This window comes from Anomaloglossus baeobatrachus, chromosome 10 (assembly GCF_048569485.1).
Source record: "Anomaloglossus baeobatrachus isolate aAnoBae1 chromosome 10, aAnoBae1.hap1, whole genome shotgun sequence".
Classification (NCBI taxonomy): Eukaryota; Metazoa; Chordata; class Amphibia; order Anura; family Aromobatidae; genus Anomaloglossus; species Anomaloglossus baeobatrachus.
In genome coordinates, this window is record NC_134362.1 from 174,409,855 (window position 1) to 174,433,297 (window position 23,443).

General features: G+C 45.5%; 1 protein-coding gene across 1 annotated transcript in view; it reads right to left on the reverse strand.

Annotated features, from left to right (window-relative positions):
• Positions 1–325: 325 nt before the first annotated feature.
• WWOX (WW domain containing oxidoreductase) overlaps positions 326–23,443 on the reverse strand; it is a 1,222,377-nt gene continuing 1,199,259 nt past the window's right edge. Inside the window, exon 10 of the mRNA XM_075326934.1 lies at positions 326–2,075. Coding sequence (XP_075183049.1) covers positions 1,887–2,075 — 189 coding nt within the window. The 3' untranslated portion in view covers positions 326–1,886. The remainder of the gene's footprint in view (positions 2,076–23,443) is intronic.

Consider the following 23,443-nt stretch of genomic DNA (forward strand, 5'->3'; position numbering starts at 1 on the left):
AGGCATATGAAATAGGTCAAAGGCAGCAGTCATCCCTGTAATGGATAGTATAGATGAAGAGATGGATGTTTGAAAACCGCGCCAAAGACCACTAGTGCAGGAGATGGATTTAACGTGACTTTATTCCATATTCAGGTCTACGCGTTTCAGGAGCGTCCGCTCCCTTCCTCAGGACAATACAGGCACAAAGCAACATCAAAATGTTTGATGTTGCTTGTGCCTGTATTGTCCTGAGGAAGGGAGTGGACGCTCCTGAAACGCGTAGACCTGAATATGGAATAAAGTCACGTTAAATCCATCTCCTGCACTAGTGGTCTTTGGCGCGGTTTTCAAACATCCATCTCTTCATCTATACAATCAAAGAAGAGCAAATGAACGTCAGTGTTTTTTGATTCCTGATGAGAGTCGTTTGGACTCTGAAACGCGTTGCATAATAAAAATCACGAAGATTAACCCTTGGATTCATCTCCTGCTTATATCCACGGCAGCGCGATTACACCCTTTCTTTCCTCTGGTTACTATTTGAATCAAAGAAGAGCAGGAGGGTGGAGATAGAAACAAGTGTGGTGCCCCTGAGGCTCTGGTTGCTACAGGATACTGCACCTCAGTTAAGGTGTGGTGACCATATCAGGTAAGGGGGGGGGGTTAACCATAAGTGTCACCACATTTCATCTCACATACAGTTAGGTCCTTCCCACTGGGGAGCTGTCTTGGGGCAGAGGGGTTAGCCATACAGAGTAATGGGACTTTCCAATCGCTAGGACAACAGCCAGGGGGCGGGCACCATTGGGGGTAGAGATAGGTGCAAAACACTCACACAGAAAAGTCGGGACCATAGTTCTGACAAGACACTTCTAGAACTCTTGAACTTCACTAGGCCCGGGTTCGTAACTGTTGAGGGGGACATCCTAGGAAAAGGACATTCTCTCTCTCTTCAAACACCAGTGGTGGCCCTTTTACTTGCTTGGGATTGACCGGAGCCCACGACGGCAGAGACCAGCACCTGGGTGCAGCTTTAACTCCGTGAGTAAAAGCAGTTTCCGACTCAGACGCTGTTTAGCGACGCTGTCACCCTGCGCTCCATTGCTTCCAAGGGACTACAGCCGTCTTCATCCCACCCTGGGCCCACACCATCCCAGCTGCCATAACACCTGCCCGGTGAGGAATTCTGTGGTGGTTAGTACTCCCTGGCCGCATACCACAGGTGGCGTCACGACAATCTCTCCTAATCACCCCACTTTCCCTTCCTTTTATTGTACGCCTCGGGGCAACGGAGCCGGGCAAGGCCACCTGCGTCGTCGTCTGACCCGAGCTGCAACGGCCCAGCAACGAGTAGGTTAACCACCTGCCCCGTGGGGCGCTACACAAGCAGATAGAAAGGTGCCCTTAAATATTTGGCCCCGCCCTGATGCACCCAGCACCTGTATTTGGATTGAGCAGTCATCCTGTGCTGATGGAATCCTTCTAAGTTGATCTCCGGCCAATGAAATAAAAAAAAAAAGAAGTCTATACCACATGATAAATTGTAATAATTAGTCCTGAGATTTACCAGACCCGGATCAATGTTTTGAGGAGGAACCATCATCATTTATGTTCGACCTTTATCTTTAATATTAGGAAGAAATCAAAACGAGACAAAGAAAATTCAGCTTAACTACTAACAAGAAAGAGATATTGTCCCTTTAACCCTGCAGAATTCCCCATTTCCCACTAGTACTTAACATTTTTCACTATGTTGTGACTGCTATTATTCCATTTAACACTAGTTAATCTGTATCAGAGGTATATAGAAACCCTCTTGATGATAGGGTTGGAAAGCTTCCAAAGCTGGCAGGTTCCTAACGCGCACACACTCCGTGTGTTTTGATCCTAACGGCGGCTCCCTGCTATTTGGACTGGCTGCCAACTCGTTCTTGGATAAGCCTCTCGCTCAGCTCCCACAAGGCCTCCGCCGTCTCCTCTCTTTGGGCCTCCTGTGACGGCAGGCATCGGCAGCAGTTGTTGAAGTACATCCCTCCAAGGCCTTCCAGGTCTGGGGAGACCGCGCAGTAGACAGATGTGGCAGCTCCTTGTTGCTAGAAGACAAAAAAATATATACATGTATCAATTGAACGGTACTGTGTTAATTATATCCGGAATTGACGAACATCCGCGTAGTATTAGCATCAGTGGCTCTGCTGAGCTTTCAGAAATGAACCGTGCATGCAATACAATTTCAAAGAGATGAGACTTGAGAAAGTAACCCACGTGTTTCAAGATAATTTCTGTACTTTTTGGGCTGTGAAGGTCCAAATTTCCATGGGAATAATATTTCACTACAGTTGACAAGGCCTAAATCAATGGTTACTCCCACTAAGCCTCTACGTTAGAGATGGACCAAGAATCGAATTGGAATAAAGCAGCTCTCAATCCCTCCAATCCATTTTTCAACATTGTCATTCACAAAGTGCCATCAAGAAACCCTAAACTTCAGCGATCTTTTAGGCCCAACATGGCTAAAAACTCTGTCCACCCTATTAATTGTTCGGAAAGGATCCAATCTTCAAGACACATACTTTGGATTGAGAATCGGATCAGGAAAAAGCAACCCTCAATCCTCCAATCCATTTCTCAACACTGTCCTTTACAAAGGGTAGTCAAGAAATCCTAAATTTCATGCAACTGTTTAGGCCCAACATTGCTGAAAACCCTGTCCACCCTGTTAATTATTCAGAAGTGACCCAATCTTCGAGACACATGCATTGGACCAAACATCAAATCAAAACAAAGGAGCCTTCAATTCTCCAGTCCATATCTCAACATTGTCATTCACAAAGGGCAATCAAAATACCTTAAATTTCATGCGACTCTTTAGGCCCAACATAGCCGAAAACTATGTCCACCCTATTAATTGTTTGGAAGTGACCCAATCTTCGAGACTTAGGGGTACTTTGCACACTACGACATCACAGGTGTGATGTCGGTGGGGTCAAATCGAAAGTGATGCACATCCAGCGTCGCTGTCGATGTCATAGTGTGTAAATCATTTTTTGATACGATTAACGAGCGCAAAAGCGTCGTAATCGTATCATCGGTGTAGTGTCCGACATTTTCATATTTTCGCTGCAGCGACGGTACGATGTTGTTCCTCGTTCCCCTGCGGCAGCACACATCGCTGTGTGAGAAGCCGCAGGAGAGAGGAACATCAGTTTACCTGCGTCACCGTGGCTCACACCGGCTATGCGGAAGGACGGAGGTGGGCGGGATGTTTACGTCCCACTCATCTCCGCCCCTCCGCTTCTATTGGCCGCCTGCCGTGTGTCGCTGTGATGCCGGATGACCCGCCCCCTTAGGAAGGAGGCGGTTCACCGGCCAGAGCGACGTCGCAGGGCAGGTGAGTGCCTGTGACGCTGCCGTAGTGATAATGTTCGCTACGGCAGCTATCACAATATATCGCTGCTGCGACGGGGGCGGGGACTATCGGGCTCGGCATCGCAAGCATCGGCTTGTGATGTCGTAGTGTGCAAAGTACCCCATATACTTTGGACCAAGAATCAAATCGGAACAAAGCAGCTCTCAATCCTCCAGACCATTTCTCAACACTGTCATTCACAAGAAACCCTAAATTTCATAAGAGCCCTTAGGTTCAATATGGCTGAAAACTCTGTCTACCCTATTAATTGTTCGGAAGGGATCCAATCTTGGCATTAACACTAGAAGTCCCAGAGAGGGGTCATTTAACATTTCTACCTTTGGAACCCAGAGACGGGTCGAATGACCTGAAGGATTCTAGGTAACATCCTATAATCATCGTCTTTTGTTCTGTAATTAAGGCCATTACTGTCGCACCACAGGAGGTTGTTGTTTTCCAACCTCCTGTGGTGCGACAGTAATAGCCTTAATTACAGTTTGGAATAAGGGTCATTTGACCCTCTTTCGTGACTTCAGGGGGAGCTCGAAATTTCTGGGACTTCTAGTGTTAAAGGGTTATTCCCATCACCAAGATCCTATCCCAATATGTAATAGGTGTAATAATAATAATATTATTAGCAAATACCTCCAATTAGAAATGTAGTATAGTTCTCCTCATATAGCCATGTCTATATCTCATGTGCAGGGCATTGCAGCTTAGGTATCCATTGTTACGACCATGCATATTGTCACAGTTAATTGCTAGTGGTCATAACCATGGATACCTAAAGTCCTGCAATGACCTGAACATGAGGTAAGCAACATAGTGAAGACCCCACCATAACTGCACTTCCTATATACCGTTCCTTGAAGTATTAATAAAGATCTGCCACTTGTGCAAAACAATTGAGTTACATACCTTCTAAAGGTCCCTCAACTCCACTGATTCTGCTGCTCTTTCTTGTGTTGCACTTTATCGCTCCATTGCAGAGATATTCACATTTATTATTTATGGAGAGCAGTATGTGAAATCTCTGCTTGTAGTACAACTAGGCGTTTCTTCAGAGTCTTCTCTAGGGGTGGGCGCTTTCACCCTTCCCTCTCAAATGCTACAATTCATAGCTCAGCAGCTATTCTAAAGGGGGCTTTACACGCTACGATATCGTTAATGTTTTGTCGTCGGGGTCAAGTTGTTAGTGACGCACATCCGGCGTCATTAACGATATCGCAGCGTGTGACACGTACCAGCGACCTTAAGCGACCTCAAAAATGGTGAAAATCGTTCACCATGGAGAGGTCGCCCCAAACTCAAAAATCGGTAAGGGTTGTTTATCCAGGTGGTTCATCGCTCATGCGGCAACACACATCGCTATGTGTGACACCGCAGGAGTGAGGAACGTCTCCTTACCTGCCACCGGCCACAATGAGGAAGGAAGGAGGTGGGCGGGATGTTATGCCCTGGTCATCTCCGCCCCTCCGCTTTGATTGGCCGGCCGCTTAGTGACGTTGCGGTGACGTCGCTGTGATGCCGAACGTCCCTCCCCCTTGAAGGAGGGATTGTTCGGCAGTCACAGCGACGCCGCCGACCAGGTAAGTATGTGTGACGCTGCCGTAGCGATAATGTTCGCAGCGATCACAAACAATCGCATGCGCGATGGGGGCGGGTACTTACACGCTCGCTATCGCTACAAATTGCTAGCGATATCGCTACCGTGTAAAGCCCCCTTAACAGTCTCACATGCTGCCGAGCTGTGATTACAAAGGTGAAAGCGCACTCCTCTAAAGAAGACTCTGAAGAAATGCCCTGTTGCACCACAAGCAGAGATTTCACATGCTGTGCTCCAAAAAGGAGCAAATGTGAATATCTCTGCAATGGAACTACACAGCTCAAAATAGAAAAAAAAGGATGGAATCAGTGGAGCTCAGGGGTTACTTTTTTTGCAAAGTATTTAGCTCAATTTTTGGAGCAAGTGACTGTCCCGCTTTCAATTGTTCCTCACTTATAATGTAAACTTTATACCCACATGACAGTAAGCACTATGGTGCTTTTCGACCTCCATGGTGACATCATTACAGGTTTTTAGGAAATAAAACAATCACATTCTACAGAGCATAATCGAATCTCATCATCTCATAAGTGTGATGGGAGTCAGAATTATTGGCTTTAACGGCACACTGAATGATATGAATGAAGAGAGACAAGCATACGTGGCCACCTCTCCATCCCTGACAGTAAGCATCATGGTGCTTTTAGACCTCCATGATGACATCATTACAGCTTTTTTTGTCCCTACTTAGTGATATCACCGTGTACATGGTGACTTTTTTTGTTATGACTATGAAATATGATATGACCAAGGTTTTTGGTGTCCATTATGCCTCTACTGTTACATGACGTTATATGCAAACTTTTAAAGATTGAGGTCTGGGAAGTCGGCAAGAATGGGCCACGTAGAGCACTGTCAATTTTTTTTCCCCAATTTATGGCTCTTGTCCGCTCTTTCTGTAGCGCTCCTGAAGCCATCAGGGAGCTACAAGGTTCTGTATCCTCACCAGGAGGCAGGGTCTACCCCCTAGGTCCTCAGAAGACCAGTGCCGGTCACACACAAACACTCCAGGTAATCCCAGTTTTCCCCAACAATCCCCCAAAGCATGGTGCAAATCTAGGGTCGGACCAATGGATGGCCGCCTAGAAGTGGAGCCAGTCCAGTCCACTAGTTGACCAGGTGGGAGGGGCGGATAGGGAGTGAGTAGTCGGTTGGAAAGAAAAAGGAGTGAAGGTAGACCTGAGGAGACACACTGACAGTAACCTGGTGCCCAGGAGGGTAGTTGCCGGTGGAGTATTCCCGGAACTACGCACCGACGGTGTACAGGAAAATAGAGCAGACAAAAGCTCCAAGCAGACCTGTTAACACTTGTACAGCGAGGGAACCATCAAGGACCTCGCTGACCCTAAAAATCTGAGACTCAGTAGCAAAGAGAGAGCCTGGGACAGGACCAGAGACTCCAACCCCACAGGGTTCATGCTACCGTCATACGGACAGCAGTGAAAAGAAATACCACCGGACGGGGACGCCCACTTGCTCTATGCCACGGGGACCCACTAACCAGAGACAGGTGCAGGGAAGAAGGTACCAGATTACTACACTGGCACTAGGACAAAGGGAACCTGAAGGTGAAACCAGCCAGCCTCGGGTGACCAGTTACCACCAGAAAGTGAGTAAAGAACCAGTTGCACTGAACCCCTTGTGTGGACTACCTTCTTTCGACACCAGTCATTTCACCTACCTTCTGGGGCCCGGCCCTGCTTGTGGAGGGTCTAACAACCAGGCTGCCATTAACACTGGCCCCAATAGTGGACATTGTGCAGTGGCGGCTCCATCTACATAGCCGTAACATCGCAAGTGGCGCCACGTGTGAACACTAATCCCTTGTAAATATACCCCCTTTACAAAAAAGGCCCAGGGCACGGAACTGGGCAATGGCCACCAAAGTGACATTCCCCAGATATTCACTGCCCGGGACCGAGTACCCCATATCCCTGGGCGTCACACTTCCAATAGCCTTTACCAACCACCTCAGACCCAATGTTTGGGCTCCAAAGCTACTGGTGGAGCATTACGGCATTACAGGGGATTTGCCAACTCATCTGGGGGTCTCCCACATTTTTTTGGGCTGTGCATTTTGACTTCAGATGGAGGATCCTGCCTCATTCCAAGTTTTTTTCTGAGCCCCATGGTTCCTTGGTACACCCCAGACAGGGGTAGGCCATCACAAATAGACTCCATATACACTGAGCACCTATAAAATAATGTAAAATCACCACCACATCCGCAAATAAAAGACACAACTCCACCGTTCCTGCCTTTTCCCTCATTGCAGTCATTTGGCCATTTGTATAGATCTTCTCTCCTCCCTTTCCAGAAATCAATTTGAAGGCTCTTTATTTAAAGGTATTATGTTTAACATCATTCCTCTGAAGGATGGACTCTGCCTCCTCAGAATCGCGGCCGGCTAATCCTGAGGAGCAATATAGTCTGACACATCTGATATAAAAAAATATGGCTCAGAATTAACCCAGGCACTCCAATTAAGCCCATCACGGAAAGTGCAATTGGGACGCCGGCCAACACTGTCCATACATTTCTGGTCAGGAGTATTTCACGCTGGCAAAAACTGCTGGGAACGAAATGATCCCCCCCTTCCCTTCCCTGTACACACTACAGGGAAGCCCAGGAAAATTTAACCATTACCCTGCCACCAAATCGGCATTGTAAGAGTTACGCTGGGTCAAGGCCATGGCCATCGGTCTCCGTTAGTAGAAAATCATCATAACATTTCTCTGGCACCCGTAAAAGAAATGAGGGGGAAACATTATAGATTTAGCTGTGGTTTTATTCACATTTTTGCCAGTAAGTTAATTAGCGAATTACCAGGAAATATTTTGGCAGGTCTCCGCTGCTATAACGGGGGGGGTTTGGGAGGTTCGGCCGCTCCTTCCCCTGTCATCTGGACTATATAGTAACATAAGGTATTGCACATTTCTCAGACACTAAATTCCAAAGCACCAAGTTTTATTTTTAGGCCTAATTCATCTTTCTACAGATGATGTGAAATGATAATAAATCTCTCACACCCGATTCAGGGCGAAAACGCGGCCTTATGATGTCTACATCCCATCAAAGCACATGCGGGGATCGGAAGGTGGAACGTCTGTTACGTCCAGATTTCGTTGCCCACCTTTTCGCTCCTCATCTTCCAACTTTGGTACCGTTCCATCGGCATAGCCATACGAGAGCTTGTTTTTTGCAGGATGATTTGTACTTTCCATTGACACCATTTATTTTACCATGGGAAAATATTCTAAGGGCCGAGAAATGGTGAAAAAAACCCCAAACCCTTAATTCTGCCTTTTTTAGTATCTAGTAATAAAACCTGGCAAGTATGAATACGCCAATACCGAACTTGCGAAGATTTATGTCATATTTTTTTTATGATTAAAAAAGGTAAAAAAAAATATATTTTTGTCCCGCCTTTTTCCGACAACCATAACTTTTTTTACTTTTCTGACAATCACAATGTAAAATAGAAACTTTGTAATATATCTTACTCTTTTCGTGGACTGATGATTCTCAAATCACGGGTACAATCTGTCTTCAGTGAATACAGTTTCCCATTACTGAGATGGGAGGTGGCAGTTGGTGCTCATAAGTTCTATGGAGAAAAGAGTGGGAGCTAGAGTCTAAATGGGTTCTCGTCTGGGGTGCATATATACTATGTTTGCCAGAAAAGAAGACCTACCAGGAAAATAAGCCTCAGCAGGATTTTTCAGCTTTTTAGAAGTATGCTTATATTATAAGACCTACTCTAAAAATAAGCCCAAATTGCAGATCATCCTATTAACAGGATCCTGAAATAAAACTTAGGCAGCTCTTTCAGGATATGTAACTTTTATTGGTGTACGTTGTCCCATTGTGTTGCTGTAAGCCCTGGAAGTTTAGAGTCCCCATGCCATCTATTTAATGGAAATGAATATTCACCCCTTCTCCCACTCATAATCCCGCCCACCCCTCTGTGCCAGTGTCAATGATTGGAGTGTGTGAATAAAAATGAATATTCACCCCTTTCCAAGCTAATAATCCTGCCCATCCCTCTGTGCTGGCATCAGTGATTTTGTAAGACTGGCATATTAGTGGCCCAAGGGATGCATCGCAATGCTTGGACTGACCGGCAGGCTCTTCCGACCAGAGCGTGACAGCTGCATAAAAAAATAAATGGCCATGCTCAAGTCAAGAGAGCCGCCGGCCAATCCAAGCATTGTGATGCGATGCGCGGGCAGTAATAGGCCAGTCTTACTGAATCACTGATGTCGGCACAGAGTGGTGGGCCGGATTCTGGGCAGAGGAAGGGGTGAATATTCATTTTTATTAACAGACATTCCAATCACTGATGCTGACACAGAGGGATGGACGGGGAAAGTGGTGAATATTCATTTCCATTAACACATGTTCCAATCACCGATGCCTGCACAGAGGAGTGGGCGAGGAAGGGGTGAATACTCATTTCCATTCACTGATGCTTGCACAGAGGGTTGGGCGAGGAAGGTGTGAATATTCATTTCCATTAACACATGCTCCAATCACTGGTGCTGACACAGAGGAGTGGGCGGGGAAGGGGGTGAATATTCATTTTCATTAACACATGTTCCAATCACTGATGCCTGCACAGAGAAGTGGGCGGGGGAAGTGGTGAATATTCATTCCATTAACACGTTTCATTCACTGACATGGGCACAGAGGGGTGGGCGGTATTAAGGGCTAAGGAAAAGGGTGAATATTCATTTCCATAAACACATGTTCCAATCACCGATGCCTGCACAGAGGAGTGGGCGGGGAAGGAGTGAATATTCATTTCCATTAACGGGTGACCCAATCACTGACGCCAAACAAAATATAAGACTTCCCCTGAAAATAAGCTCTAGCACATCTTTTGGAGCTAAAAACAATACAAGACCCTTGTCCTTTTTAGGTTCTTGGGGCCATAGATTGCATTCATTAATAATGGGTGAGACATAATTTGCATCATGTGCTTTGTGCATCTGATTATTCCTCTCTTTTCAGAGATTTTAATGAGAACCCTTATGGACAGTATTACAGGCATGTACTCCATATTCATTGCCGCTAACAATTCCCTCCATACAATGTACGGTATGTATGACGTATGACAGTATTGGCACATTGCAGCCTGTGTGCCGCATTATGGACTGGAATGGGAGCTATAATAAGGACTATCATACGGTACATGACGTGATCGTAACGTTTGCCAATGTGAATTACCCAGAATCTAGCATTTCTCTCATCATCTTACATAAAATGAGCAGGTGGATGGGTGGTGGTGGGGGGAACCTTCGATACCATCTGAACCCTGAGTGACAATTTCATTTTCTGAGCTATTTTGACAGTGTAATAACCAGTTTTAATTTTTCACTCATCATCCTCCCAGGTCAGACACGGCGACAGCGACTTGGAGGGGTTGTCAGGCACCTAATTAGTGCACCATTCTACGCCGCCGATAGGAACTGAAACCCTTGCAAATACTGATAAAGCCGAGAGCCCTTTAATCACCTCCTGATGACTTTAAAATGTCAACCGGTTTGTGTCATGTCAGTCCGTCATGTGACAAGGACACGGCGCTGAAAAGAATTAATGCTAACAAATTCAGCACGGAAGAAAGTGTCTCTAACAATGGGCTTGTCACCGACGTTACCGCATTCACTTTGATACAAAATAGGAAACAACTTGACTTATAAATACCATGGAACATGCAGAAAACCAACTGGTAAATTGCGTGTGACTCCATTAATGTAATCCTGTCATGTAGAATAATAGGAGGCTGATAATACAAGGATTGGGCTCAATGGGTTTTATATTAGTGAAATGTGGTGTATGCTGATGAAATAGTACATGTAGTTTGCAGCCTGAGTAAGCGGAGGTGGGACTTGAAGCTCAGGGGCGGAGTCTAATGCTGACTATTGTGTGCATTTATAACACTAGTGTCTTATTTTGTCATTTGGGCTTTGGTGCCTTGAGGAACCCAAATATTCCTAATATTTGAGTTCCCCAAGGCACTAGAGCCCAAATCTGACTGCTACCTCTGTCCTAATATATATTGGCTTGCAGTATACTTATAGCCTCTGCAATGAAACCACCTATGGCGCCACCTGGTGGAAAACAACGCAGTTAGAATTTGTATCTCGAAAACGGAACGAGATAGAGAAAAGAAGTGAATTACAAATTTGTAGGGCATCATCAATTCAATACGAATTGACACCTTGCATACAGAAATGCTATGATTAGAATGTGTAAAACTCACAAGGCTGCGGACGTGAAGCGATACCTCATGGAGACCTTCCTACAAGTCATTGGGTATGGTGGCTGTGTGGAGTGGCCTCCGCTCACCTGACCTGACCCGACCCCATTGGACTTCTTTCTGTGAGGTCACATCAAACAGCAGGTGTATGCGACCCCTCCACCAACATTGCAGGACCTACGACGACGTATCACAGATGCTTGTGTGACGCCCTGGCAAAGCCAGGTTGTCACAGAAAGAGTTAATCCTCCTTGGTAATCTGATCTCACACCGGTGCAGCAGGACAAACCACAGCCCCCAGTGTAAGAGAAAAGCAGAGCAGAGGGGAGGGGCTGGAGCAGAGTGTAAGGAGAGGCAGACAGAAGAGGAGTCTGGAGTTGTAGCTCCCAGGCTGAAAGTGAAGCGTGCTCCGAGAGGGCCGGGACAGGCTGCGAGTGAGGAAGGGGCCAGAGGTAGCCGGGCAGGGTAGTGGCCCCCCGGTACCTGGGTGACCCGGATCACTGCAGGGGAGTGTATTCCCCGTTCCCGGCTGAGGAGAGGAGGAAGAGAGTGGAGAGAAAGGCACCTGGCTGCAGGGAAAGAACAACAAGGGCTGCTGCACCGTGTGTGGGACACTAACACCCCGTACCGAAGGCTGCGGACACCGGCGATTCCTAGTTACCAGTGACTCTGTGTGAACTACTTGTGAGTACGCCCGTGCCCTCAGGCACCGCACCGCAGCACTGCGCCCTGCTCCATGCTTATCCCCATCACCGGGCCCCGGGACAACTACCCCCTACCCACGGAGGGGAGAACCAACAATTTTGCTGCTCCCTGTCACCGCTCCCGGGATCCCCATACAGAGCAGCGGTGGTGTCCATACAATCACCACAACCGTGGGTGGCGTCACGGACAATCTCCCTTAACAAACCCCCTTTTACTGTGGAGCCTGGGATCACTGACCGGGTCACGCTACCGTGATACCCACAGAAGTGACCCCGTGGCCCGGATCTGAGTACCCCCTGGTCCCCGGGCGACACACTTGTGCAACCGTGTCACCTACCATATTGCACAACGTGCAGCAAGATACAGTATGCTGTCCAGAGTCCAGATGTGCATTGCAGCTGACGGGGGCCACTTTGAGCATCAAAGTTAAATGAGCGCCATATGCGTGACCAAGCATTCAATGTTTGGGGGGGGTCATGGATTTCATATCATAGCATTTCTGTATGCAAGGTGTCGATTCGTATTGAATTGATGATGCCCTACAACTTTGTAATTCACTTTTTTTTCTCTATCTCATTCCATTTTCGAGATAAAAATGCTAACTCCATTGTTTTCCACCAGGTGGCGCTATAGGTGGTTTCATTGCATAGCACATCGCTACTTTACTATATCTAGACACCACTTCTATGCCTCTAGCTGCCGCCGTTCTCAAATTAATGGTGTTGGAAAGGATATGGGTGGACACTCTGTATAATTGTGTGACTACCTCTCCATTCCCAATGATGGTGTCATGTCCTCAAAGGAGTCCGCTCCTGTGACTTCTGCTTCAGACACTGGGCACCGCCATACTTCCGCCATGGACTGTACTGGTGATAGGAGAGGAGTTGTGCCAGTGGCTCTAGTAGGTGAAGGCTCCCAAAGCTGGGTTTCCCTGGGGCCTGCAGTATCACTGGCTGACTTTAGGTGGCGTGTGTTACCACCATTCAGCTACAGCCAATGGGAAGACACCACACCCTTCTAATTCTCCCTCCTGTCTGCTGGTCACTGCCAGATATAGTTTTGTATTTCTGCTTGTTACTACTTTCCTACCTGCCATTTTTGTACCTCACTGCAATCTCCAGTTTTCACCTCTGCCTGATTTCCTGACTATGCTCTTGTCTGCCAATTTTGTCCCTTTTCTGTATCTCCTGGTTTGACTCTGCCTGACAACTACTTTTCTTGGACTCAGGCTTCTACGGGTAGTGATCTTCGGGGCCTTGTAGTAATTCCAAATCCGTGTCTGGGGGTTAAAGGGTTTCAGGGTTCTCGCAATCCTACTTGATGGGTGGCTAGCCTCTACTTTGTCTGTCAGCTATTCTGAGACTGAGATCCCAGGCAGGTGTTACAGGTCCAAGTCAGGGTTATTTGCTACCGGTGTTTTGGCATCAGCCTACAGTACACTTTAATAAAGGCGAATGCAATTCATTTATGATCATGGGGGTCCGACATCTTCATCCTGAGATTGAAGGTTCCGAAGTGCCGAGGTCCCTGTACAGCCTTTCCCTAACATCCCGCTGTGAAGGAACTACTGAGCTGAATGAAGCCATGTCAAAGATCCCAGAACCACTGAGTTCTACTGTACAGAAAAAATTCATTGTGAAGATGGGAAGGGACCCAGAGATTGGACTCCTGATGATCATAGAGTGATGGCATACCTTTTTAATAATGCTGATGCGTACAAGGACTGTATCTGGATAAGGACCGTTCACATGAAAACAGGATGCAAAGGCCGCCTTGCTGGAGCCATTGAAAAAAACAAATGGAATCCAAAGTATTAGACTTTGGACACCCTTTATTGAAAGAAAAAAAAAATCTATTTAGATGGGCAGAAGAATATTGTCCACTATGTCCTTTTGGACATAGGTTGCCTCCAGTAATAAAGAACAGAACGTTAGGGGGTGGGAAAAAAAAGATTGCCTTTGTGCACCACTTCTCCCGGAATCGTCCTGATGTCACTTATGGGTGATATGACAGAATAATGATCATCAGAAGGTACATAACATTTATGTAACCACGATGTGTTACCCTATAGTATACTCCATCACTGCACTGAGAAGATAGTGTAGAAGTATGGTGCCAGATATTGGCTAACCAAAAATCTAGACAAAAAGACTGATGGCACTCCCAAAATGCAGTCTGAATTTTGGGAGTGCTGTCAGTCTTTGTGTCTAGATCATGGAGTCATGTCCTCTGGACTGTGCACCCCTTCCCCATTAGCCACAGGTGATTTTATTCTTCAGTAGTAGGTTCCTACTTGTCCATACATATTGAGGTTTGTAACCCAGAGAAAAGCTTCAGTTCAGTGTAGGTTCCAAGTAACGAGATATGCCTTGAGGTGGTTACTGGGCCAATATAGACATGGCCATTTTTGTATGCTAAATGTCTCATTTTTTCCTAGATTTACATAAGCAGTAATGCATATCTATATTCTTGCATTCATTGTTTGCATGCTTTAGCATTTCAGAGTGCAACTGTCTTTTTTCTGTTAGATATTGGCTAACGTCAGGGCATGTAGCTGGAGCGCCGCAGGTTGCCTGGCTAAGACGAGGATTTTGCTCCGGCTGTACACTTCCAAACTACACATAATGTGTTAGATAACCAACTTAGCTCTGCTACATTAGTACAATTAGGAGGTATCTCCCCGTCCTCGTCCACACTATTGCTCATGTCGGATTAAATTCTGGGCAGGCGACATGCACTAGTCCCAATGAAGCATCTGTCACTCCGCATCTCGCTGGCGGCTCAGGGAAGGAGTTAAGTGAAATGTTGCTCTTGACGAGATGAGATTTCTTCCCACTATCTTTCCTCGACTCCACTCAAACCGGGGCCTTCCACCAAACGACGAGCGGTGTCAGAGAAACGCGTTGTCACAGTGATGGAAACGGCTAAATTGATGTCCTCGTTTGTCCCCCACTCTTTAAGCCATTTAACTTAAATACCATTAGATCTCGTCAATTTTGTGCTAGCGAGCAACGGGAAAGTTAACAAGCAAGTGACCTTTCTGGAGAGAAGCGGTAATAAGATATCACTGCCGTCCTCAGTGTCTCTAACCAATATCCATCTACTTACTCCAGTGTAAGAGCAGGCTAATGATGCCAGGGAGCGCCTCAATGTATACAGGGAGAGATGATTAGGGCTGACACCGTAATGATGATCATGCATACGGAGGTAGCAGAGCCGCGCAATAAGTGATGCCTCCTCCACTCAAAAGCAATACAAGCATTTGCAAAGTTACTTAAAGAGCTGCTCCATTTACTTTTTTTCTTTAATTGACGGCCCATCAATATTAGATGAGTTGGGTTCCAACTCTCGACACCTTTCACCATCAAGTGCTTGAAGAGGCAATTTCTAGAGATGAGCAAAATTATTGTCAAGGCTCTGATCCAGCGGCCACATGGAGGCCAGACTAGAGCACTGCAAACTGCCTCTCTCTTCTTCTAACTAATAGACCATGTGACGTCATGATGTCACAACACACATCATGGTGTCACAGGAACGTACCAATCAGGAGAGGCACCCAAGATGGCGGCTGTTGGGAGGAGATTTACAGTTCTCTTTTCTGGCTGCCAAGGAGTTACAACTAGGGATGATCTAATTCCTCAAATATTCAGCTTCGCGAATATCCAACGAATAGGTCGCCACTATGCGAATATTCGATGCACAATGTATGTCTATGGGAAACCCGAATAGTTCTGAATAGTTGTTATTCGGGTTTCCCATAGACTTACAGTACATTGCGAATCAAATATTCACGAATAGTCGAATAGCGGTGACCTCTCCTGCAAATATTCGCGAAGCCGAATATTTGAGGTATTCGATCATCCCTATTACAACATTCCGGTGAATTTTTGTGCTCAACTTGCAAGGCTTGCAGTGCTCATGAACGGCTGCCAAGGAGTTCCGAAATTCCGGTGAATCTTTGTGCTCAACCTTCAAGGTTTACAGTGCTCTTGCCTAGCTACTAAAGAGTTCCGACGTTCCTGTGAATCTTTGTGCTTAACTCGCAAGGTTTGCAGTGCCCTTGTCTGACTGACAAGGAGTTCCAACATTCCGGTGAATCTTTGTGGTCAACTCGCAAGGTTTGCAGTGCTCTTAATCAGCTGCCAAGGAGTTCTGGATTGCAGTGCTCGTCTGGCTGCCAAGAAGTTCAGACGTTCCCGTGAATCTTTGTGCTCAACTCGCAACCCAAAAACATGCAAAATCACTCATCGGTGACATGGGGGTCCATTCTCAATTATTGTTACTGCAGCAGTAACGAAGTTGTTCCTCGTTCCTGCGGCAGCACACATCGCTCCGTGTGACACCGCAGGAACGAGGCACCTCACCTTACCTGCGTCCCGGCCACAATGCGGAAGGAAGGAGGTGGGCGGGATGTTACGTCCCGCTCATCTCCGCCCCTCTGCTTCCATTGGGCGGCGGTTCAGTGACGCTGCTGTGACGCTGAACGAACCGCCCCCTTAGAAAGGAGGCGGTACGCCGGTCACAGCGACGTCGCAAGGAAAGTAAGTCCATGTGACGGGTCCGGGCGATGTTGTGCAACACGAGCAGCGATTGGCCCGTGTCGCACAACCAATAGGGGCGGGTACGTACGCTGGCGATATCGGTACCGATATCGCAGTGTGTAAAGCGGCCTTTAGACTTTTAGTAGCACCTGATCCTTTGTCCTCACCTAGCTAAAATTGAGGCCTATCCTTAGGAAAGGTCATTAATTTTAAAAGAGTTGAATAAAATTTTCTTTACCTAAATATATGCATTTTTGGTTAAAAATCATAGTCAATATTTCATGAAAAATGATGTGCCGATTGCCCTCTGTGTTGCACTCTACATTGCTGGAGCTAACTGGCAATCCATCACTAAGTTCTCTGACCAGAGGGTTATCACTTTTAGATCATAATATATGGATGCTTCAATAGGGATCGTGACTTCGTGACTGACTTCAGGTCTCCTGATCCAAAATTTAACAGCTTGTTGTGTGCCCATGAGGCTGTTGGGTTTGGGTCAGTGTCTATAATTTTGTTTCACGAATGTCTGAATTTGGCTTTAGGGAACCAAATACAGCCAATAGCTTCATGATTTTGTTTTTTTATCGGCTGATGATTGTCTAGAAATCTTCTGGAATGTAATGTGCTCTCATGTTCAAATGCTCATGCTGTATAATCCGGAATCCAAAGGGATTTCCCAGATATTAAAGATATCCTATCACCAAGTCATAAATTGTTCAATTTGTTTTTCTTTTACTCCTGCTGCTCAACTGAGTATTCCAGTTTTTGTTTTTTGTTAATCCACTATACAGTTCCAGACATATAGGCGTTTTTATTTAGGGCCACTTTTTATATTTTTTTTCCAAAGGAGTTGGTCATAGACTAATTAGGTAGAGCAGCCCCCGAGGATCCTATAAGCGCCGCCCTCTAGGTACTCAGCACTAAGTAAACTGGCCCATATCTGTGGAACCATATGGTAAATTTTAAAAAACTAAAAACAAGAGAGCAGTGGAGCAAAATATGCTCACTTCCTCTTTAAAGAAGAAAAGATAATGCCAGTTTTACACACAGGTGGTGCCTGATCTTGAAAATTTTGACTATTTAGTTTGAACCCATCAATATAAAGTTTATGGGGAGTCTCATATTTAATTTAGTGCTTACCATAACTTTGCTCAGCAATTTTGAGAGCCCTCAATAGTCGCAACATGACCACATAAGTTGTCACGAGTTGTGGTGAAAGAGGCGAACCACTAGTCCTGTAGCGCCCCTGAACCCATCAGGGCACTACAAGGTACTGCATCCAGCCAAAGATGCAGGGCCTACCCCCAGGGACAGCAAAACATTATAATCCCAGTTTTCCCCCCATCCACACAGACTGGTGACAGACTATACATGGACCCAATGGATAGCCACCCAGGGGTGGAGCTGATCCAGTTCACTAGACAACAACCAGGTGGGAGGGGACAAACAGTAGGAGACAGTAGCAGGAAGTGAGAGGAGAGGGACGCAACTACTCTGACACAGGATTGTGATGGTGACCTGAGGGCCCAGGCTTGTGGTTGCCGGAGGAGGACGGCAAAGTTCTCCCGCAACCATTGCCCCAACGGGGCACAGAGCCCTAGGCTCAGGAAAACACTTCAGGCAGATCTGATAAACATCTGCACAGTGAGGGGACCATCCAGGACCTCACTGACCTTAGAAGTCTGGGGGCACCAGCAGTAATGGGAGAACCAGGGACCGGAACGGAACACCGACCCTACAGGGTTCACACTGCCATCGTATGGACTAGGGACTGTGAGACAAACAGGAGGGGTTCCCAGCCGCTCCAAGCCATGGGGACCCACCAACTTGAGAAAGGTGCAGGGAAAAGAAGCCACCAGGTCACCAACCGGAACGGGGACTAAGGAAACCAGAGGTGAGGACCAGCCTTCCTCCGGGTACCAGTTACCACCTACAGTGAGTAAAGAGAACCAGTTAAACAGCAACCCCCGTGTGGCCTACCTTATTCCCGCGTCTAACTCCATCACCTATCCCCTGGGGCCCCGGCCCTACTTACGGAAGGCCCAACACCCAAGCTGCCATCACATCAGCCCCAGTGGAACGACTGTGCAGTGTCGGTTCCATCACCATAACCGCAACCCGCAAGTGGCATCACAACAAACTTTTTTGAACATTCCCTTGTATATAAACCCCTTTTAAAAGCGACCTCAGGGTCACAGAACCGGGCAACGGCCACCCAGTGACACATCCCAATAGTACACTGCCTGGGACAGAGTACCCCATAGCCCTGGTCGGCACAGTCCCAAACAGGATTGTCCATGTTTAGTAAAAACATGTCTGCCTTCTTCAAAAACTTGTCAGCACCTTTTATGCTGTACTAACACTCAGTCTTATTAATTTCAATGGAGCCAAGCTGCAATACCAGACACAACCAATGGAAAGGAGGGGCGCTGTTTTGGGCCATTTCTTTTTTTCTCATACTGTATACATGACCGGGAATCCTACCTAGATTGTGACGGGAACCTACACAGAGTAATCTTTGTATGTGAACGCTCCCTCTTCAGCCTGAAAGGAACCTATTAAGTCGAGTGTTGAAATGTTAAGCTGACATGGTCTTTGTGTTCAAGTGCAGCTGCACAATTCTCTCAATTGGAAGGGTCGAACGCTTGAGAGGATTGTTATCTTTTTCTAGACAAAACCCATTACTTTCACACTAGGAGGGGAGCGCACTATTTCCAACCGCAATCACGGAGTCGCCGCTGTATAAATGAGCGCTGTTTATAAAGATCTAAGTACAACGAGCCGCGCTCGCAAGTATGAAGACGAAGTCCTACATTTGTCACCAAAAATCACTGCCAATCATATGAATGCGTTTTTGGGGGTCGGCAAACACATGGATTTCTGTAGGACACATTTCAGCAAAATCTGTGCCATGTGTGAACACATCCTTAAAGGGGTTATTTACATTTTCATAAATAGACATTGTCAGATAGTGCTTGCAAATACAAGCAATTTTGCAATTTACTGCTTCTTCAAATTATCAGCCGTTTTTTAGATATTAACACTTTTCTTTTGTTTACAGTTTGTTGTCTTAGAGACCGACCATTTTGTTTACCTCTCGTTGTCTTAGAGACCGAACACCACTCAGGCAGAAGGACAGGTGCAGTGCTTACAAGCTCTTTTTCTACTAAGCTTTGTTATGAAGCTTGCCAGGATTGCTTTTACCTCCAAATCCCAGCTCAGCTTCATCAACTTGCTTACAACATGGATAGCAGAGGTGGTTGGTCTCCTACACAATGAGCTGTAAACAAAAAAAGTGTTAATATCTCAAGTAATAATAAGCAGTAAATTGCAAAAGTCCTTGGTTTTACAAGCACAATGTAGTGCCGATTTCCCTGCAGGGACGCCAACTTACTCACTGCCTCCGCCAGGTTGCTTCTACCCTGCTGCCCTCCACATGTGCGCCTGCTTCCTCCTCCTGGGGCCTGTGCACACAGCTCAAGTCTCCCGGGGTGTGCTTAGAGCACATGCGCACTGGTCCTCCTCTTAAACGGCCAGCACGTTATTTCCAGGAAATGCCTCTCAGCCTATGGTTGAGAGGGACTACGTATTTAAGGCACCCTCCCATTAGGGGAGGGGTCTGCACAATGCCTTCAGTTAGTCAGTCTCCAGTCTGCTAGCTAGTAAGTTGTCAGGTACTGAGCTCCTGTCCTGTTATCCCTGTGTCCGTTACCCATACCTGCCTTTCCATACCTATCTGTCCATACCGACCTGCCTCAATCATCTTGACTGCACATGCTATTACCTGAGCCCGTACCGGATTCTGTCACTTGCCACAGTCCTGATCACAACCCTGGGAGTGGTCCCTGGCATCCACCTTGCGGTAGGTGCTTAGTTAATCCCCTCCCACTAAAGGGTAAATCTGGGTCCCCCTGTGGTCCAGTGGGTCCATTACTCCTGCTCGCTACCCCTACACTGACTGTGAATGTTACACACTACCCACGTATAGCCATCTATAAAAATGAGAATAAGGCTTCCTTCAAAAATGGTAATACATTTGCATTTTCTTGAAAAGCAAAGACTCATATTTGAGACATAGGCTCCGCTTGACCAAGACTGATGTGTTGTACACCAGCCTTAATCCAGGGTGCTCTAAAATACGAAAGCGCTAAATTTATTAACTACTCCTAGGTTCTGAAGAGAGTATAAACATCTGGGCAGTCCACATATTACTCAGCAATGATGTTCAAAATGGTGCAGCTGTGGGGGTGGGGAACTGACACCCCACAGAGAAGATAAACCTGTTTTCTTACCTTTTCAATCTCTAAACCAGCATTTTTGTATATAGATTAGGAAGCGGGAGCACTGACTGTGCTTCCTCCTCCAGCCCCAGTTTTCATTTGATAGCTGGAGAAGGCTCAAATTCCCCTGTAACTGAGACTAATATACTAGCCCCAGTTACAGGGAAAAATCAGCAATAAAAAGAATACACTATGTAAAAATGCTGCCCAAAGGTCTTTGAAGACCTTATAAAAGACACAGTGTGTGTGAAATTAAAGAAAAAAAATATATATAAAAACAAAAAAAATTAATATATCCACTATAAAAACAAGTTGTACAGAAAGGGCATTTTTCCCCCAATATCATACAAAATAAATATAAAAATGACAAAAAAAATTAAGCCCCTGTATTGCGAAGTTAAAAAGGCAATTTTTTGAGTGTCCAAGCGAGAACATTTTTGTAGAGGTGTTAAAAGTTCAAGTACGATAAAACCCAAAAATGTGCCAGGTCAGGAAGGAGTGGGGGGGATGGGGGGCAACCCAGTCTTGAAATGGTTAAGAGGAGAGCTCCACTGTCAAAAATGTACTCCAGTTGTAAACTGCTTTAATTTATACTACGCATATGTAATTTGTCAGACTGGACTCGGTTATGTTTTATTAATTCTAAACTGTGCCCAATTTTCAAAAAGTTGATGTAAAATGCAATAATTTGGTAATTTTTTGCACAAAAACCTATGCGACATTTCATGCAGCTTTACACCAGATATCTGGAGCAAACTGTAAATAATTGGTGCTATATAGTATCACAGTACAAGCAATGAGGTTATGAACTGATAGAACATGATATAACCTTTCCATGTGTAAATAGCGCCACCCTTGTACATGGGCTATGGCCGGTATTGCAGATATTCTCAATTGAAAGGAAAGAATCTAAGGGGGAAATCAAACCTATAGATGGGCCAAGCTCTAACCAAAAATAATAAAAAAAAACCTGTCCTGCTCGTCAACTTACTGGCAGAAAATATCAGCAATGTGTAGATGAGGTATCCTGAAATCTCATCTACTAGGCTCCTGCTCTTTCAAGCTACCCATTTTCTTTAATTGAATCCAGTGTAAAGTTTTCACCAAATTCACTGTACTACCCTGTTAAAGGGATTCTCTCAGCAGTTTTTTGGTATGTAATCTGAGAGCAGCATAATGTAAGTGCTGAGACCCTGATATCAGCAATGTGTCACTTACTAGGCTGTGTTTAGCTGTTTTAATACAATCAGTGTTTTATCAGCAGGAGATTATCACTGCAAGACTAGCGGCCTTGTATCTACTAGTCCATTCATGCCCTCAACACTCTTTAGTAGCTTTCTGTCAATATACAGTGTACACAGAGGGCTAAACCAGTAATATGGGCAGGGTTATACACAGCTCAATAAATGAGCTCTGCTTGATCTTCAGCAGAGAAAATTGTGATTCTATGATTTCTATGACAATTTTAGTAGCTTTCTGTCAATATACAGTGTACACAGAAGGCTAAATCAGTACAGTAATATGGGCATGGTTATACACAGTTCAATAAATAAGCTCTGCTAGATCTTCAGGAGTGAAAATTGTGATTCTATGATTTCTATGACTTTAGTAGCTTTCTGTCAATATACAGTGTACACAGAGGGTTAAATCAGTACAGTAGTATGGGCGTGGTTATACACAGCTCAATAAATGAGCTCTGCTTGATCTTCAGAAGTGAAAATTGTGATTCTATGATTTCTATGACAACTTTAGTAGCTTTTGTCAATATACAGTGTACACAGAGAGCTAAATCAGTACAGTATTATGGGCATGGTTATACACAGTTCAATAAATGAGCTCTGCTAGATCTTCAGGAGTGAAAATTGTGATTCTATGATTTCTATGACAACTTTAGTAGCTTTTGTCAATATACAGTGTACACAGAGGGCTAAATCAGTACAGTATTATGGGCATGGTTATACACAGTTCAATAAATGAGCTCTGCTAGATCTTCAGGAGTGAAAATTGTGATTCTATGATTTCTATGACAACTTTAGTAGCTTTCTGTCAGTATACAGTGTACACAGAGAGCTAAATCAGTAATATGGTGTGATTATACACCGGTCAATAAATGAGCTCTGCTAAATCTTCAGCAGAGAAAATTGTGATTTAATTACAACTGCTGCACCCAGTAAACTTTGGGAAGGCACATTAGATTATTATAAGCCAGGAATTATTTGGATTGTTGTGTTATGCTCTATATAGCGAAATGACCGTTTGCAAGACAAAATCCTGAAATGGAAATGTGAGGAAAAGATTAAGTGTATGCAAAACTAAATACACAAAGTGGAAAACTATCTTTGATAAACCACACTCTGGATTCAATAGTCATTGCATAGACTATCGGCATGCAGGGCAAGGATGGGTTAATTCCGAAGCGTTAATGAGGGAAGTATTCTACTCCCGACTTTTACGCATTTTGGACCATTTGCCATGTTAAAAAAGAGCAGTAATTAGGGTCTAATCACTTTCCTTGTTTCTGGGATGTGCGCGCCTCATAATGATGAATTGCCCATTTGCAAATGATATCATGAAGCTTCTAACAACCTGCGATTCTCAATGACTTTGAGTGAGAGGAGCGCTGAGCGAGACTGGGCTGTTACTGTCTGTCTGCCAGAT